At 52.3% G+C, this 17,591-nt stretch overlaps 7 protein-coding genes across 7 annotated transcripts; 1 reads left to right on the top strand and 6 right to left on the bottom strand.

Moving 5' to 3' along the window:
• Window positions 1–335: 335 nt before the first annotated feature.
• On the bottom strand, window positions 336–1,233 carry CONPUDRAFT_85739 (uncharacterized protein). Its single transcript, XM_007776982.1, has 3 exons — window positions 891–1,233; window positions 741–833; window positions 336–679 (listed from the first exon to the last, which is right to left on the bottom strand). The coding sequence occupies exons 1-3, from the start codon at window positions 1,114–1,116 to the stop codon at window positions 570–572; spliced, it is 429 nt and encodes a 142-aa protein (XP_007775172.1). The 5' UTR covers window positions 1,117–1,233; the 3' UTR covers window positions 336–569.
• A 757-nt stretch (window positions 1,234–1,990) lies between these two features.
• On the bottom strand, window positions 1,991–2,666 carry CONPUDRAFT_169937 (uncharacterized protein; the record flags this gene model as incomplete). The annotated part of the gene is made up of 3 exons (XM_007776983.1): window positions 1,991–2,215; window positions 2,280–2,369; window positions 2,432–2,666. 3 exons carry the CDS (start codon window positions 2,664–2,666, stop codon window positions 2,148–2,150), a joined length of 393 nt encoding a protein of 130 aa, XP_007775173.1. The 3' UTR covers window positions 1,991–2,147.
• A 1,047-nt stretch (window positions 2,667–3,713) lies between these two features.
• Window positions 3,714–5,021, bottom strand: CONPUDRAFT_147602 (uncharacterized protein; the record flags this gene model as incomplete). Its single annotated transcript, XM_007776984.1, has 2 exons — window positions 3,714–4,178; window positions 4,239–5,021. 2 exons carry the CDS (start codon window positions 5,019–5,021, stop codon window positions 3,714–3,716), a joined length of 1,248 nt encoding a protein of 415 aa, XP_007775174.1.
• A 615-nt stretch (window positions 5,022–5,636) lies between these two features.
• Window positions 5,637–7,873, top strand: CONPUDRAFT_169938 (alpha beta-hydrolase; the record flags this gene model as incomplete). Its single annotated transcript, XM_007776985.1, has 6 exons — window positions 5,637–6,323; window positions 6,377–7,217; window positions 7,269–7,341; window positions 7,406–7,507; window positions 7,565–7,677; window positions 7,744–7,873. The coding sequence occupies exons 1-6, from the start codon at window positions 5,858–5,860 to the stop codon at window positions 7,871–7,873; spliced, it is 1,725 nt and encodes a 574-aa protein (XP_007775175.1). The 5' UTR covers window positions 5,637–5,857.
• A 740-nt stretch (window positions 7,874–8,613) lies between these two features.
• CONPUDRAFT_169939 (FAD/NAD(P)-binding domain-containing protein) lies at window positions 8,614–10,530 on the bottom strand (the record flags this gene model as incomplete). Its single annotated transcript, XM_007776986.1, has 8 exons — window positions 10,349–10,530; window positions 10,148–10,283; window positions 10,020–10,095; window positions 9,884–9,952; window positions 9,410–9,825; window positions 9,145–9,351; window positions 8,946–9,086; window positions 8,614–8,892 (listed from the first exon to the last, which is right to left on the bottom strand). The coding sequence occupies exons 1-8, from the start codon at window positions 10,378–10,380 to the stop codon at window positions 8,614–8,616; spliced, it is 1,356 nt and encodes a 451-aa protein (XP_007775176.1). The 5' UTR covers window positions 10,381–10,530.
• Window positions 10,531–11,474: 944 nt separating this feature from the next.
• CONPUDRAFT_113078 (FAD/NAD(P)-binding domain-containing protein) lies at window positions 11,475–13,499 on the bottom strand. Its single transcript, XM_007776987.1, has 8 exons — window positions 13,310–13,499; window positions 13,121–13,256; window positions 12,978–13,053; window positions 12,843–12,911; window positions 12,388–12,785; window positions 12,111–12,332; window positions 11,914–12,054; window positions 11,475–11,859 (listed from the first exon to the last, which is right to left on the bottom strand). The coding sequence occupies exons 1-8, from the start codon at window positions 13,339–13,341 to the stop codon at window positions 11,581–11,583; spliced, it is 1,353 nt and encodes a 450-aa protein (XP_007775177.1). The 5' UTR covers window positions 13,342–13,499; the 3' UTR covers window positions 11,475–11,580.
• Window positions 13,500–13,819: 320 nt separating this feature from the next.
• On the bottom strand, window positions 13,820–15,769 carry CONPUDRAFT_67148 (aldehyde dehydrogenase; the record flags this gene model as incomplete). Its single annotated transcript, XM_007776929.1, has 9 exons — window positions 13,820–13,874; window positions 13,939–14,336; window positions 14,390–14,558; window positions 14,611–14,980; window positions 15,031–15,058; window positions 15,118–15,272; window positions 15,322–15,522; window positions 15,574–15,587; window positions 15,651–15,769. 9 exons carry the CDS (start codon window positions 15,767–15,769, stop codon window positions 13,820–13,822), a joined length of 1,509 nt encoding a protein of 502 aa, XP_007775119.1.
• Between the last annotated feature and the right edge of the window lie 1,822 nt (window positions 15,770–17,591).

The raw sequence follows: 17,591 nt of genomic DNA on the forward strand, positions 1-17,591 counted from the left end.
GGGTTCGTAGAGTCTTTGTGGCTCACTCGAGTATCTGTATCGGAAAAGCTTTCAGTCGATTTAATGTTCAAATATCAAGTACGAGCCCATAATATCAATCCTAGTCAACAACTGCGGATATACTATACCAAGCGATGGATCGATGGCATTGGCCTTGGGACGGAGGTTCATACATCATGGACGGAGAGGATGCGCAGTTACAGAGCGATGGGCCACGGCATGCTGGGTCTGTCGAAGTCGACATGGCACGAAGTTCATATTGAACTTCCCTGGCTGCAGTAACAATATTTGCTCGCTTCCCTCAGCTTCCTTCTTAAGTGAGACCACGGAGTAAAAGGTGTGCAACAACAAAATGTCCATTTCGCCCATTAAGTAACGATACGTATCAGCCCTGTCTACTGTTGCAGAACAAAGTCCATGCAAGGCAATGACCATGCGAAGAGAAATCCAAGTCCTAGCATTACGTCATGTACTATGTCGAAGTCCGAATAAGTGTCCGAAAAAGATTATGTAGTTTGCCGCGCCATATGCTAGACTATATGTTACCGTGTTCAAGACAATGTCTGCGCTTACGACGAGGCATCGGCAGAGAGCTCAAGCCCGCTACCGTCCGAACCATCCGAGTTGTCTGAGCCGAAGATGGTGAAGTCGGGGCTCCAGTTGCCCGAGTCGCCAAAGACTGGAAATATACAAAGGGTAATTAGTATTGCATGCGGAGGACAAAGGTCAATGGTACTTACGGACGACAGAATAGTGAGTGCCTGTGGGTACGTCAGGCGCAGTGACCTGAACGGTACCGTCGGTAATGTTGAAGCCCTTGGCGAGAGTGGTATCTGATAAAGTAGTTGGTAAGAAAGTCATACTGGAGCAAGAACAGGGATGCGACGCACTGGTCCAAGAAACGCCGTTGGCACGCAGAATGATATGACCAATGGGGTTGGTGATCTGCTTGGGAGGGCTGGATGCGTCCCATGTGATGGTGTAGTTCTTGCCTGCACTCCAGATGGAATCGGAATCAGGCGAAGTGACCTTCGGAGCATAGACGTCCATGGGGCGCGCAAGGACGACCGCGCCGAGGGAGAAGAGAGTAGCAGCAACGGCGGCGAAGGACTTCATCGTGAAGAGAATGCTAGTGAGCGTGGGTGGTTGATGAGGCGAAAATTGGTTGAAGTGTGCAAGCTGGCGGGAGGCTGGCGGGAGGCTGGCGGGGGAATAGAAGAGGGGAAGGAAGAATGGACGGAGAAGGTCGTGCAGTGAGGAAGAGGCTCGAACTGAACATTTGGTATTTGTATGGAATGGCTCCATGTCGTAAAACAGGAACGGCGACGTAAAGCCGCTAAATGAGAGACCGCTTCAACGGTTGTCACCAAGTTCAGAATCAGAAACGAAGGGCGGAAGGGTCACTACATACTGACACCTTTTCGGTCGGCCATCCGGGTCTAGATTCCAACTAGATCCTTGAATGGTCGAGGCCCGGGTAGGGCAGCTGCCTTCAGTGAGCGTGTTGATGAGCTCGCTTTCGCGGATAGAAAGTCCAACGAGCGCAGAACGAAGCGCATGCCCGTCTCGAAGGTCTCAGCAAGGACACAAAGAATCCGACGGAGAGCTCAATAGCGCCCGAGACTTCCTCGAGGCGAGCATCCGTGTCAGAGATCGGCAACTGGCTCCGCAACAGGCTTGACAGCTACTGACAGGGGCTTCCGGATGTTCTGACCGCAAGCGTCCCTCGTCGCTCACTTGTCGCTCACTAGCTTTTCCTATATATGCTGCCACCTCATGGCAATGTTCACGGACACGCATGCAGCTCGATAATCAATTTCCCACGCTTCGGTTGCGTCCGCGGGTTCACCAGCACTAGGCTGATCCATCCGCGCTAATAACACTTAGAGCGATACTTGAGCGATACCCTACCGCCACCCACGTCCTTGTTAGATTTTTCCCTACGTCGCCCAGTTTTACGTCTCAACATTTCACACCAACTCATGCGTAGCTGGCATAAAGCTCGATATTCAACGACGTATAGTTTCGAACGGTGTACGAACAGAGCGAATAAGCTGCGCGAGCAACGGATACAAGCGAGACGTTGCATCAGCTGCTTCTGGCGGTAACTCTAGACCAACTCGGATCCCATGTACTTATTGACTAGGTCAGATACTGTTAGATGCACTGCTAACAATGGAAAAGTCAGGGCTCCAGTTGTTAGAGTCACCCATGACTGAAGCGTTAAACAGACATGTCAGTTCTGCGTAGACAAAGAGGTCAACAAAACAGTAACTCACGAACGACAGAATAGTCGCCTCCGTTCACGTCGGGCGCAGTGACTTGTACACTGCCGTCCAGGATCTTGAAACCGTAGGCGAGCATATGGTCTGCATCGAACCTTGTAAGTATGATCGGGAGTGACAGTGACACAAAAGACGTAGAGACACACTCCATTGAGTGTCACCGCCTGAGCGCAAGACGACCAAGCCGAAGGGGTTGGTGACCTTGGGCGGGTTGGATGTGTCCCAAGTGACGTTGTACTTCTGTCTAATGGTCCAGACGGTCTCAGCAGTGGGAGAGGTGATGTGCGGTGCCCAGACTTCGGCGGGGGAATCGGCGGGGCGCCCGAGAACGGCAGCGCTGAGGGACAAAAGAGTGGTAGCAGCGATAGTGAAGGATTTCATCCTTGGTGTAGAGTAAGGATCGAGATTTTTAGAGCAAGGAGAGCAAGACAGCGAACGAAACTCGGTGATGAGGATAGCTGGTGAACCAAGAGTCGTTTATATAGCACTAGACGCGGAACAAATCTTGATGGCGTAGCACCAGAGAAGTAAACACCTAGATTGCGATGCGCGTGGGGGCTGAGCAGATCTTCCAGTAGTTCAGAAGCAGTCGTAAAAACGCGACGCTTCTACAGACACACCATACCCGTTGCATTTTTGCACAAGATTGAAGACACAGCTCCCCGTGGTGAGACACATCCGAAGAGGCAAATCATAGATCGACCTCGCCAGAGCTGTGCGATGACATCGAGAGCTTTTCTGCCCTCTGAATGGCCGGGACCGGTGCGTCAATATTTCAATCTCGAACTTCGAAAGGTCAGACGAGGGTGGAGGCTGGAGACAAAGAGCAAAGAAGCTAGCGGCGGTAGAAGCCACTGCGATCCGGCTCTCGGAGCTATCCGATAGCACCCGACGCACGCCCGCGCGGTCAACGGCTTCAACTTGTCAACGCGTTGAATGCCCTTGAGCTTGAACGTGGCCGCTATGGGCCTTGCTCCCAATCCATCCACGCTTGCGATGAAACACGCTCTTACACCCGGTCTCGCTCAAACCGCACGCCTGAGCTGGTCATCTGTCGTTTGAACGCTATATATGCCCTCGCAACTCGGCCACCCTTTGAAGCCTCGTAGTCCTATTTTCTTGTACAAGATCATCGCAATCGAAGTCGAAGACCTCCCAGGTCGACTGCATTGTACGCACTTGCGGAGGCGAGTAATCCAGTCCTGAACGCGTCGAATGGAAGAAGCGGCTGTGGATGAGCAGGCGTTTGAGCGGGAGGTGCGTATATGCGCTTCACGATTGGAACAAAGGGAGATTGATTGTAAGGCTTCTACACTAGCTTTGATGATCTTAAAGAAGAAAAAAGAAAGTTTGTATCTACAGTTTATGTCCTAGGCACTTCACAGGTGCGGCACGTCCCCTCAGCTCTAGCGTTCCTCATCGCGCCCCTTACGGAATCGGGTCCATGAAGCGGTCCATTGACCTTGGCCGACTGATTGCTGCGTATGAGGAAATTGACCCCCTCAGTCGAGGTGGAAGTTGCGGAGGAGCAGACGACCCGCCATTCATCGCCGCCGAATGGACTGGCGAGGTATTCACTGCAGGCACTATTTCCTCCGACCCGGGGGCAAGCCCGAAGGCTGGGTGAGGCGGCGTTACAGGCCTCTGAGGTTCATCCCCGTTAGCTACCTCACTTACAGCGTCGTTGGAATCGCCATTATCTCGAGTTCTTTCCTTCCCTTTCCCTCTGCTGCTTTTCTGCTTCTTACTCTGGGCAAGCGGCTGCGCAGATGAAGCGGCGGCAAGCTCTGCGTCGGGCCTGCATTTGGAAGCCTTCGCCTCCGAGTCACTGCCATGCTTCTTCTTCTGGCCCTTGGGACGGGAGGGACCGGGCGTCCTCTTGGACTGCCTCTCCTATAGAAATGTCTGTTAGCCTCGAAAGCAAACTATAACAGGCGCGAGGAAAATGCATACACTTAGCGGTATCCTTTCGCACAATTTCCTGTGCCTGCTCCAGTTCGTGTCGTAGTAATGGCCTTTACCGCAACATTTGATCGTCACATTACATCCATCGCAGACGACGTATTTGAGAGAGAAGAGTTTGACCCAGTCGTCGTCTTCCAACTCCTGCTTACGCTCATCTTCGGTGCGGTTCCCGCGCGGCTTGGTCTCCCGGCCTCTAATAAGGTCTTCGTCGCTCACAAACTTACTCGGCGCGGAGTTCTCGCCTCTTGAAGGGCCTGCGAGAGTGTCTGCGGCGCGTCCTTTGCCAGCAGACTTCTTGGTGGCAGCCTTGGGCTTCATGAAGGGCTGAGTGGCAAGTCTAGCGGACTTCCTCTTTGGCGGCTTGTCAAGATTCTGAGTGTCATCCAGCTCGTCCTCGCCATCGCCATCGACTGACCTAGCGCGCTTTTTGGAAGAACGAGTAGCGTTACCAGCTGAAGCTTCGCCAGCAGAGGTAGAGTGGATGTCAGGGGTCGGAAAGTCGTCCGTCACCGTGAGTCCAGAGTCAGCTTTTAATCGACGCGACGCCCATTGCTGAAGAGTTTCCAGATCCGGAGGCAAGACTTGAAAGAGGCTTTCGGTGTTATACTCTAAAGCTCTTCTGTAAAGATTTCTAAGAACGGCGTCATAGAACCCCTCCGAGTCAGGAGTAGGTGAGCAAGTAATAGTCACTTCGCGCTCGCCTACATTGGTGCAGCAATCAGCAAGCAACTTTAGCCCAGCGTCGTCGTTGAGTTCAGTCGGAGAAGTCATATCCGGCTAGGGAGACTGGGGAAGGAGGATGGAGGACGGTGATGAGAGAACGATGATGGGTCATGGCGGAGCGGTCCTCGCTGAAATACTTGTTGGTGCTCCCCCGCTTGGACCTTTGTGTGCTCCCCGCTTTGACTCGACTGTGGCCTGTTGGCACGGGTCAAGCTAGGGATGTCCTAGTCTATGATCCGTGTCTAAGCGCTGTCAATGCTCGTGCGCTTAGGCGTCGAAGCTGACGCCCCTGGTGCAGGTTCGTCTCGCGCAGTAATTTGAGGTGTGGAGCCCGACATGTATCTTCAGGGCTACCGTCACCTTTGAGCTAAAACAGCTTGCTTTTATCGACTTCTCTCTGAGATCGATTTCCTTGATAACCTCCGCTGTACGTACACTTAATCACTCGGTAGAATTGTGACCGCTGAGCTTAAACACTTTGTCAAAGCCAAGTGGCCCGATGGACCGGATTACTGGCCGTGCAGTGACGGCGCTTATGTGGGCGTTTAAACTGTCTCGATGCTTCCAAGTGCTTCGTCGATAAGCCGAAGAGTGCCTCGCATTCCTTTTCGCCCCATCGTTGCTCGTTGCTTCATTGAAAATCGGCTAGACGCTCCGTCCGATGGTCCGCTCTGCATACCTTCGACGCAGCTCCACTTTGTCCATATCGCGCCAGAGGAATTCGTCAGGGCGTCGCAGATTGCTGCGCGACATAGTTCTATTCTGGTTGGAATCCCGGTGACTTCAGGTATTCGGCCCAATTAAGGTCTGGCATTCACCTTCGGAGGAGATATCATCAGTTTCTGGCTTCCTTGACTCGTGCATCTCTTCGATTATCCTGTGGCATGGCATTCTTGTGCGCCAACTCGTCTGGACGTATTTATACCCGCGCAATCTCTTGCTGGCGACCATCGCTTTCCCTTCAACCCCCCTTCCACCTCACCGCTCCTAGCTCCGCCAGGTGCACGCGGACAACCATGTTAGCCTCTGAGGACCAGAAGGACGACAAGCCTCAGCTTAAGACCACCGACGCTTCTACCATCTTCGAGTACACCCCCGCCACCCGCAGACGCGAGGATCTCTTGGCCTATGCATACTTCCTCTACGAGACCTGGGGCAGCTCTGTATGGGCTATTTTCTCTAGCTGGACGGACCCTAGCGTCATCTTGGTCTCTTTCACCTTCTCGTTTGTCACTTCGTTCTTGCTTCTCATCGTTCTCCTTGCGTCCATTGCCATCAAGACTCCTACGCTTCGGGACCTCATCGACAGGGTCTGCGAGAACGACGATGGTCTCACTGTCGTGAACTCTGGTGCGTTTTTAGACGGATTACGCTTATTACTGTGTCTGATCTGCTGCTCGCAGCCTACCCTCAGATTTTCTCATGGATGCCTGAGAGCGTCCGCAAGGCTGCCTATGACACCATGAACAAGCCTCAGTTTGAGAGTCCGTCCCGCATGTGCCGCCGCGTCTTCGACCTCGACATTGCCAAGGTTCTCCTCGTCATATCTGCCCTGATGTACGAACGCCAGAAGCCCAGATGGTCTGGCGTCATGCTCCGCCGCGCTGGCACTGCTCGCGGGCGCGGGAACGTCAAGGTCAGCGACTGGTACATTGGCAAGATCGCCAAGAAGCTAGGGCTCAACTACCGCGCTATCACGGAGATGAACAGCGGGAGCACTATTTGCGGCGCGTTTTACTCCACGTCTGGCTCTGACAACTTCATCATCCTCGCGTTCAAGGGAACCCAACCAGACGAGTTTGGCGAATGGGCAACGGACTTCTCGTGCAACTGGGCTATGGGTTCGGAGTACCTCCGTGGCTATGGTTCGGTGCATCGTGGCTTCTACCAGGCTATGTTTCCGGAGCGCGTCTCTGCCTCTGGCAGAACACCGTACGAGGTCATCCGCGGCGCGCTCAAGGACATCGCTACGGAGATGCGCAACGGAACTCAGGGCTCTCAGGCTCAGGATCCCGTCAACGTCTTCGTGACTGGGCACTCACTTGGTACTGCGAGTGCTACAATGTTCTATGCTCGTGCGCTTCAGCGTCCCGAAGACCTTGGTGCCGATATCAACTTGCGGGATGCTTACCTATTCGCGACACCAATCACGGCGAGCCCTCAGAGCCGCGCGGCGTTCAACAACGACATGCAGCGCGACCCGGACCGACCTCGTAACATGTGGCGTATCACTAACAAGCGCGAGTAAGTCGATGGTCTCTCGTGTTCATTGCAGTGACTCACAACATTTGTCAGCGCCGTTGCTACCGGTCTCCCTGACCTGGGTGATTTGGCGCTGCACAGCCAGAACGTTTCTGAGCGTAGCCAGGTGCGCTGATGATTTTCTTGGAGTCAGGCAACATCAACTCAGCGGATCACGGTTTCCCTCCCAGGCGAACTTCTGTCACTTGGGCCAAGAGATTAAGATGCGCGACTACTACAACCTGTCTGTGACTGGCCCCGGTACCTTGGTTCCCAAAGGCACTGCTGTTCAGGTACGTAAATATCTCTCAGTCAGTCCTTAAAGCGTTTGGCTTATGTCTCTCTTTCAGATCGTCAGCAACGTCAAGCAGAGTAACAAGGATGGCTTCCCCACTGGTGTAGTCAACCCCATTGAGCTCCCGCCTCTGCTGAAGATGGCCGAAAACATCCCGATGATCGGACGGTAAGTACTTTTTTAGATGGTATAATTTCTGCTCACCGATTAATCTTGGGTTCCTTGCCTGTCCAGGTTCGTGCAGCACGCGCCTGCCGGCTACCTTCACCTTCTGTCGCACATGCGTCCCACCGACGCAGACGAGACGCTCCCTTGGTATGGTGCCGCCGATGCAATCAAGGAAATCGTCAAGGTGGAATCATGATTGTCTCTCAAAATGAAGTGCACCAGTTTATTATTGCTCGACCCATTAGTCGGATAGAATTCTTTAATTCGTAGCCATCGTAGGTACCCACAGAGTGGTTGTTTCAATGATGATACATATTATCAAGATCAGGGTGGATGTGACAGCTTGAGTAGTGAAAAGGGCTCGGAGGCCGTATCCTCTGACAATGTTTGTTGAAGAACGTCGGGTGACAAAGGGGTGCCCAGAGTTGGCCCCGCGCCGGAGGGGAAGAAACGGTATCGGGGGTCGTCCCGGGGGGTTTTTTATTATTATTATTATTTTTAAATCCGTATTATTGTCTTGTGCAGGGCTCCGCCCTATGTAAGACTGTATCGTAACATGCGGTATCGTACTAGTGTGTGTGAAGATTGTGTTGGAGGCGAGACAAGGGCCCGTCCCGGGTTTAGTAAGCCCTTTCTCACCGCAACCGCCGTCATCTATTCTTCTCTCGACCACCAGATACCTGTTTCTTCCACATCTTCATTTCGGTTTGCGGCAGGACAAGGAAATGTATTCACACTGATTGTCATAAAGCAGTGTGAATACATCCCTCTGAGCTGTCGCGCTTATCAGTGCCTGCATGATGCACGGTGACGTGTTCAAAGCAATCCTGCACGAACGTCGAAGTCGTTTGTATCCCACATGATCAGATCCAGAAAGACAGAATCGGCATGTCAACTTATCGGCGTCTATGTAGGTGTGCATGTAATTGTGGCTTCCTACGCCCCCAACCTCTCCTCTAGTAGTTTTACCGCCTTCTCAACGTCGGGGTCCAGCGAAGTTGTCCATCCCCAGCTCCACTGCTTTGAAATAGACTCTTCCATCTGGGAAAGTGGTTCTCCAACCTCCATACCACTGATAAGCCCATTCATCATGGACGCCGCGGCGATTCCCTGTGCAAACGGACGGCGAATCTGATCGTATACAGCTAGCGCCGTCGGGAGCGTGGCAATCGTGGTGCGTTGGTGGCCGAGAACTGTCGCGAGGATGTATGCGTCCTGATTGCAGCTTGTCAGCGCCATTCCAGTAGACATGATGCGAAAAGGCAAACCTCAACTGCTTGGCCCGCGCCTGATCCCTGGAAGGGTGTCATGGCGTGCGCCGCATCTCCCATGACCGCGACGCGTCCGTGGACGAAAGTAGGCAAGTTCTTGACTACATGAACACCCCATATGTTGCCGGATTCGACGAGCTGGACGTGTGCAGGAGCGTGAGTATTGTGGGTGAGTGAATGTGCAACTTGGACTCACGTCAAGCAAGGTAAGCAGGTCCTTCTCCATGTGTTTGAATGGCGCACTCCACTCAGCACCAGGAACCGGGCGCATCCATTCGGCTTCGTAGTCCTCTTGCTTGACGGATGGGTCCGGGTTGTGAGCTTTCCTCATAATATCCGGATGTAGTTCGTTGGCTGAAATGTTGATGTATTTGCCTTTAGACACGGGGTACGACGTGATCACCTGTGACCGCAAGATGTCAGCAGGACGTCTTCCCGAATGCTTGCAACGGAAACACTACCCTACTCTTAGCCAACCACAACAAGGGCTCGGTGAGGGATCTATGACCCGATGCGACGGCTGCTAGCTTGTCAGCTGGAACGAGTGACCTGTGGGAGTTCATCCCGCTGTACGCGGGCTCGACACAAGACAGGTACAGTTCCGGGCTGGGAGAACCCTCGGCTGGGTTTTCGGCTTGCTCCTGGGCCAGTTCCTTCATCAGTTTAGTCCTGACGACAGACTTTATGCCGTCGGCGCCGACGAGAAGATCGCACGTTTCGGTGGTTCCGTCAGCAAAGGTCAGAGAGATAGGGCTGGTGCGATCGTTCGGCTGCTCGTACGTCGCAAGGCGCTTAGACGTGTACGTCTTCACGTTGGCTCCTAGGTTATCGAGAAGAACACCGTGGAAATCGGCACGGTGGAGCAACAGGACGTGTCCTGATTTTGTCCGTGTTGGCTGGTTCACCAATGACAAAATGACGTCGATAGAACATACCTCTGGTCTTGAGGTGGAAAATATATTCGCCTTCGTCCCCATCACTCCGTCGGAACTTCCAGCTCGGGACTACAAGGCGATAACGCGGTAAGTCATAATGAACCCCGGGACGAACTGAAGCGTAGGTCTTACTCACCGTATTCCTCTGTGTATTCGCAAGGGGTCTTCGAAATCAACTCTGACGCCAGTTTCTCGCTGATCCTCTTAACCACCTGCACGACGGTCAGCATCACTTAGTGCGTATGTGGGCTATAAACAACCCGCCTGGAAAGGTCTGAGCTTCATGACGACACCCGCGCCAATCTCGGAGAATGTACGAGCACTCTCATAAACGTAGACCCCGATATCGGGGTAAGCTGAGAGCGCAACGGCCAGCATGAGACCGCCGACTCCGCCGCCACTGATGACACTGATCAGGCACTACGAAAGGGCATGCAGTGTGGAGGAAGTGGAGGGAAAGCTTACGCGATTGCGACTCGGAACTTGGGAGAAGCCATGAGCCAAGTTGTTGAAATATGAAACACAAGGTCTGGGAGCTCGAGGCGTCGTTTGACGTTCAGAGCATCCGCCTTTTATACACGGCTGACCATCGTGGACGCCGACCAGGGTCGTCACTGCATTGGGTGCGGATAGCGAGTTATCGCCACTGTACGTCACATTCTGTCGCGAGCTTCAGAGGACGCTTATAGATCTCGGTGCTGCATCTGACCTTCGCTATGACAGTGTGTGGAAGAGCGGCGAAAGAGGCAATAGGGGAAGCTGCGGGCCCTTGTAGACTCGCGCTTTCTTGTCAGCTTGACGATAGTTCGCGCTCGCGGTCAGATGTTGAGTTGCTGAAATGGCATCGCATTCATGTTACTCAGCACTCGGCAGGCTCCGGTCCTTTCGGGCCCTGACTCTTCGCCGACTCAAGCCGATTTCTTGTTTGGGCCGGGCCGACTTACGCCGTTACTCGAACTCCATGATCTCCTTCAGCATTATAACAGAAGTGCGGGAGGTGGATCGGTGCTTAACCTTATGCCCTCGGTGGCCAATCTACTTTGAATCTACTACTCAAGCAAAAATGATGACTGCAGTTCGGGTTTGAATCGTTTGTCATGTTTTTGAGGAAATCAATCTTCAATTTTCTACAAACGATGCTGAGAATATTAATCCTCACAAGATGATGCCACCCCCACATCTAAAAGAGCACCTGAACTACACGACGATACGCTGGCGCCTCAGCGTACCTTTCCTTCGTTGCTAGAAGTCCAGATGACCTTCCTTGAATTCTCTGTCGATTAGCCTTCACGCTGTGGGGTACCAACTTGAAGGTTTTGAGTTAGTGGTGGGCTCAAAATGTTGATGCTGGTCAAGTTCATAGAACACTTTTGTGCCACTCCGAAACGTGGCCTCGTTTTCGAATCTTACTTCCACGCTTCAAGTGATGATGGAACTAGCCTCGAGCTCTAAGTCAAAATCACGCTGATAGTACTCGTTCATTTGACAAATAATGTCGAGATACCGAGAACAATGGCCCAGCGGCCAAGCCTTAGTAGCGTTTTGCCAACTGAAAAAAGCTGCCGGTGTAGTCCAATCATGTATAGCAAGCCCCATGTTAAGTATCAGATAGTGCAGTTCCGTTAAATCCATAACACGTGTATAAAGAGTCGTCACTTTGAGAGTGAGCGGCCCTAGTAATGACTCCTTCTAAGCTCCTAAGCTCCAAGCCGTTTTCCAAGCAATTTCCTTGCCTCATCCATCGAATCGTCGATCTCTGTCTCCCAAGCCCAGGACCATGCACCATTCACCCTCTCCTCCATGTCAGATATCGGTGTCCCTGATTGTAGACCAGCAGTGAACCCGTTCTCCATAGACAGTCGCGCGACGTTTGTTGAGAACGGGCGACGGATCTCATCGTACACTGTCAATGCGTGAGATAGAGTAGCGAGCGTTACGCGATAATCTCCTAGGAGTTCTGAGAGCATGTATGCGTCCTATTGAAATGGTTGTCAATATTTCTAAGCGTTGGTGAATGGATATGATCAAACCTCGACAGCCTGGCCCGCACCAGAGCCCAAGAAGGGCGTCATGGCGTGCGCTGCGTCTCCCAGGAGCGCGACCCGTCCATGTACATGAGTTGGCAAGTTCTTGGTGACGTTGATCACCCATGCGTTACCACTCTCAATGAGCTGAAGGTAGTGTCAGTACGCGTGATCCCAGCACGAACGACAAATTCCAGGCTTACGTCGAGCATAGTCTGCACCTCTTTTTCCATCCCTTCGAACTTATCCAAAAAATCGTCCTTAGTGATGGATTTGACCCAGTCACCGTCATACCTCTGGTGATGATTTGCATCGATACTGTGCGCAGAGCGCATCAAGCTTTCGTCCAGGGAGTTGGCGGCGAGGTTGACAAATTTTCCCATTGACACGGGGTATGTCGTTATCACTCGCCCTTTGGCCACCCACTATCATCGCGCAACTCAGGTAAAACGGTCACTGGTGAATGAACGGATTACATACTGTATAAACACCGCCGAATGCCCGATGACTCGGCGCAACGGCTCGTAGCTTCTCAGCAGGGATAAGCGCTCGGTGAGCAATGACACCACTGAACACCGGCTCGATGCACGCGAGATATTCCTGCAAAGCGCGCATTTCCCCGCTCGAGTTGGAGGTAGGATCGCGAGCGAGGTCTTGCATCATCTTGGCTCTTACCGCAGACCTCACGCCGTCCGCACCGACGAGGATGTCACATGTCGCGGTTGTCCCGTCCTCAAAGGCTAGGGTGTTGGCAAGTGTTCCATCGTCAGACTGGGAGTAGGAATGGAGGCGTTTCGAGGTGTGCGTCTTCACATTTGGACCCAGGTTGTCTAGAAGAACGCCTTGAAAGTCGGCCCGGTGAAGATTAATGAGGCTACCTGAACATTCGTTTGAGTAAATAAAGGTCGGAGCAGACAAAGACGAGCAGAACTCACCCCGGATAACCATATCGAACAAGGTCTCCCCCTCCGGTTGATCGCTCTTCCTGAATCTGAAGCCAGTTGCTGCAAAGACGGATGATGTCAGCATGCTACTTCTCCTTCTGCAGTATGGAAAAACGAAGCACGTACAACTTTCCTCAGAAAACGGCACAGGCAACTTTCCGAGCAGGGCCTCTTCGAGCTTCTTTCCCAACTTTCTTATCACCTATATAGAAGACGCCTAAGTCAGGTTCTACGTAGTAAAAAGCAGGGTATTCGAGAGAATAGTGTACCTTGAAAGGTCTGAGCATGAAGACGATACCCGCGCCCACCTCAGAGAAGCTACGAGCTCTCTCATAGATATCGACTTGAAGGTCAGGGTATCGCGAGAGAGCAACTGCAAGCGTGAGTCCGCCAACTCCACCACCACTATAGGGTTCAATTCGAACACAACGACGTGGAAACTGAAGGGTTGAGCGTACCAGACAGCTACTCTGAACCTTGGTGAAGACATGGATGACGGGTTATGCCTTCAGGTAATGGAGGCACGAGCGTTGCTTTAATTCGCGAAACCAGTATTGGTGGGTTTATATTCGCGTTCGGGGCTTCATGTGGATGTCCTGCGTACTCCCCCAGACAGAATGCGTGGGCCATCCGACGAGTAGTTCGACGAGGGATACGCGGCGGTGCGCTGCGGTCAGGCCAAGGAGAAGGGGGAAGCCAGCATGTTGTCGCGAACACCGAGCAGGGATGGGAAAACAATGAGGCCGTGAGAAATGCTTGGTTGATCAAATATCGATGTTTTCCGAACCTTAGGAGATCGGGGCGTGGCAAGCTCGCAAGATCGATTTTGTGAACATTTGAACTATATTCACACAGTAGCATCGAATGATATAGTTGATATATTAAAACTACAAGCGCACTGAACGCACTGATATTATTGTACTGCGAATCATATTCCTTAAAAAACCCTAGCTGCTGACCAGTGAATCTCAGATGTTCATGGGAATGCCGAGGTTGACGTGAACGGCTTTCACGTTGGTGTAGCTATTAATGAGGATTGATGAGACACCATCAACTGAAGTACCCATATCGGATATTGTCGACTTACTGATGAAGTGCGTATTCGCCTAGCTCACGCCCAATCCCACTCTGCTTGAAACCACCAAACGGCACATTGTTGTGCAGCGAGTTCGTGCAGTTAACCCACGTTGTACCCGCCTTGAGCTTGTGCACGGTCTCAATTGCGCGATTGATGTTCTCTGTGAAGACCGCGGCGGCAAGGCCGTACGTTGAGTCGTTGGCCTGTCGGATCGCATCTTCCTCGTCCTCGAACTTGATGAGCACACCGACGGGACCGAAGATTTCTTCCTTGACAATCTTCATATCGGGCTTAGTGTCGGTAAAAAGCGTAGGCTGCATGAAGTAACCCTCGGTGCCAATGCGCTCGCCGCCGATGTGCACTTTCGCGCCCTCGTCCTTGCCGGCTTGGATGTAGTTCATGATACGCTATCGACCAGACCTCAGCTTCCAACGGTAAGCACAGAAAAAGGGACGCTTACGTCGTACTGGGTTTGCGAGACTTGTGGCCCGTGCCATGACGTCTCACCAAACGGGTCACCGACGTTGATAGCCTTGAGCTTCTCCGTGAACTTTTCAAGGAATTTGTCGTATATGCCCGCCTGGACGTAGAGCCGAGTTGCCGCAGAGCACACCTGACCTTGGTTCCAGCTGCGTATCCTCCTTAGCCTCCACGTTTTCAGTCGAATTTAAATGTACTTACAAGACACCAAAAGCGGCCCAGTTGGCAGCTTTTTCAAGGTCTGCATCGTCGAAGATGATGTTCGGGCTCTTGCCTCCAAGCTCGAGAGTGATGTTCTTAAGGTTGCTCTTAGCAGCCGCCTCCATGATCTTACGACCCACGAGCGTCGACCCGGTGAACGAGACCTTCTCGATACCGTGATGATGCGTGATGGCATCGCCCACGGTGTTGCCGTAACCGGGGACGACGTTGACGACACCAGGAGGGAAGCCGGCCTCCGCGATAAGCTCGCACATTCGGAGTGCCGTCAGAGGCGTCATTTCGGACGGCTTGAGGATGACCGTGTTACCCGTTGCAAGGGCAGGTCCGAGTTTCCAGCACATAAGCAGCACTGGTTCGATCAGCACGAGTACAGGCTGGAAAAGACGGCGCTTCGCTCACATGGGAAGTTCCATGCGATGATATGACCCTGAAACACGGATTGAGCGCCCAAGTATGTCATTTTTATACTACGGAAGATAAGCTTACAACGACACCAATAGGCTCGTGGCGAGTGTAGGTGAGCTTCGCCTCGGTTGTCTCAAGGACCTGCCCGGTAACCTTGTCTGCCCATCCAGCGTAGTAGCGAATGCAGTCTATCGCCGCGACGATATCCACATTTTTCGACCAAAAGAACGTCTTGCCTGCAGCTGCATGAGTGGCGCCTTAGGTAGACTGCCCGTAAAGACGTACCACCGTCAAGCGCCTCAATCGCAGCCAGCTCGTCGAGGTGTTTCTCCATGAGGTTGGCGAGCTTGTTCATGAGGATGGAGCGTTGAGCGCCGGGGCATTTCAGCCCCCAAGAGCTCTCGAACGCCTTCTGAGCTGCCTCTACCGCGAGATCAATGTCCTTGGGCGTGCCCTCGGATATCTTCGCGATGACCTGGCCGGTTGCTGGAAGACATCAGTCGTGGTCATTATCCGCCATAATCAGATGAAGCATACCGGGGTTGAAGACGCTAATAACCGTCAAGCACTGATTAGCCCTCCACGCGTCGGATGTTGGAAACGGGTGAACGCACTCGATGGTAGTACTATCAGAACCGTCTCTGAACTCGCCGTTGATGTAGATCCCCGTGTTAAACGAAGTTTTGCCGGAGTAGGTAGGGGTCTTGAATTCGTAGCTGAACGTGGAAGGCATGGTGTAGAATGGCGATGGGGCAAACAGTACACAATTGGACGCGCTGGAGGGGACTGTTTAAATACGAGCACGGGAGATCTTTTGACATCATTCTTGGTCCGATGATACCGAATCACGGGAGCATCAGCTTGGGGCACCTTTGGCGTAAGGGGAGCGGGGGTACCTTGGGTATACGGCATCCTCCTGCGATATGTCAATTTGTCGGATGTCGGATGGAAGTGATCTTTGCTAGAAACGTTCTTGAACAAGAGCGCTGACCTCTCGCGTAAGTTAGGGTTTCGCGCTTTCCCATATTGAGTCAGGAACTCGGGTCCATTGCAACGTCGGGTTGTCCACGTTTCCTAACACAGGCAGGCGGCGGCGCTGCAGGGCGCGGGATCGCGATCAGAACTGGCGCAATGTTCGGATGTGAGACATGATGTGCGAAAGGGACTAGGACTAAAATAGGGGACCTGATCCTATCAGAGAGGATAACCCGAGACAAACCAACAGGTTCAATATTGCTGGTTTTTTAATGAAGATCTTCCATCAGCTAAGGCGACGTGGAACTGAGGGTATATGTGTTGAAAGTGAGTAACCGAGGGATGCCAAGGGGAAATGGCAAGTCATGGGGCCCCGTTAGACAGGGGGTGGAACACCAACGCCCACAAAGCACTGGGGATCTGGGGTCACTATCCAAAATTGACAGCCAGGGTCCAATGCAGCCGCGAATGTGCCGAACACGCCAGTCCGCAGTTTCACATAAACTGCGTTCGTAGTCAGACCGGAATCTGACGTGTATTCGAAGATGGTGGATGAGCTATGGAAGACTCTCACCTCTGATTGATTGGGGGCATCTCATTAAGATACGAACACACGAGAACCAGGTAATGGTGGAAATAAATTTTGACGACAAACGTAGCGGACGTTGACGCGGACGTTTTGAAACTCCGAAAAAAATACCTTGCTTACATCGGGCTCAGATTCCATGTCCGACAGACTTTTGGTGGCGGCACGACATGTTTCAACTCCTTTCCGGTCCATAATCCGCGTAAAGCGCCTTGAGCGATCCTGGATGGTTTCGGACTTCCGTTTATAACATTTCTGCTAATAATAATGCTGATAACGATGCGGATCCTCACAGGGGCTATGCGGATGTGTTAAACGGCCGCTGAGCCGCCACACTAGCAGGTCGTCCTAATGATTATCAGTGTCGCCGGCGTTCAATCTGAACGCATGAGAAAGTCAGGTGAAATCGAGAAGTATCTCAAGTGATAATTTGATGGCCTTCCGCGATGGTAACTTGTCAGTGTAGCTCATCTGCAGCGTCGTGCTTTCAGTTCTCGCTGTCCTTCGTGAGATTGCTAGGTTCATATTTGTCAGAGATGGTCCATTGCCCCGGGACGGAGCAAAGTGTTCAAATATGTTTTGTAGTGTTTATCACATATTTCTCAGCCATCTCACCAAGGCTAGCTCTTATTTTATCTTGATAGGCATGTTATTACGTTACAAATTAACACAGGCGGGGTCGCTCACTGTCTATGTAACTCCGCACGCAGACGAATTTCCCCGCTCCATTTATAGACCCTCTCGTATCTTTTGGATAGAAATAAAGACTGCATCGTTTGCCGGCAAAGATCATAACCTGTGCGTAACATGCGAATCAGTAAATGTTTGACCCAACCACAAGGCACTTTTGTGACAATGAGACGCCACACTTCTCCAATTTTTTTCTCTGACGCAGTGTCAGATCCCGTCTCCGCAATTGGCGTGGGCGAAGCGCTGATGTCTGGACCCAATGGTGTGAGCATCAAATTTGCACAGCTGAACATGAAAAATCATC

This window comes from Coniophora puteana (genome assembly GCF_000271625.1).
Source record: "Coniophora puteana RWD-64-598 SS2 unplaced genomic scaffold CONPUscaffold_19, whole genome shotgun sequence".
In the NCBI taxonomy this organism is placed as follows: domain Eukaryota; kingdom Fungi; phylum Basidiomycota; class Agaricomycetes; order Boletales; family Coniophoraceae; genus Coniophora; species Coniophora puteana.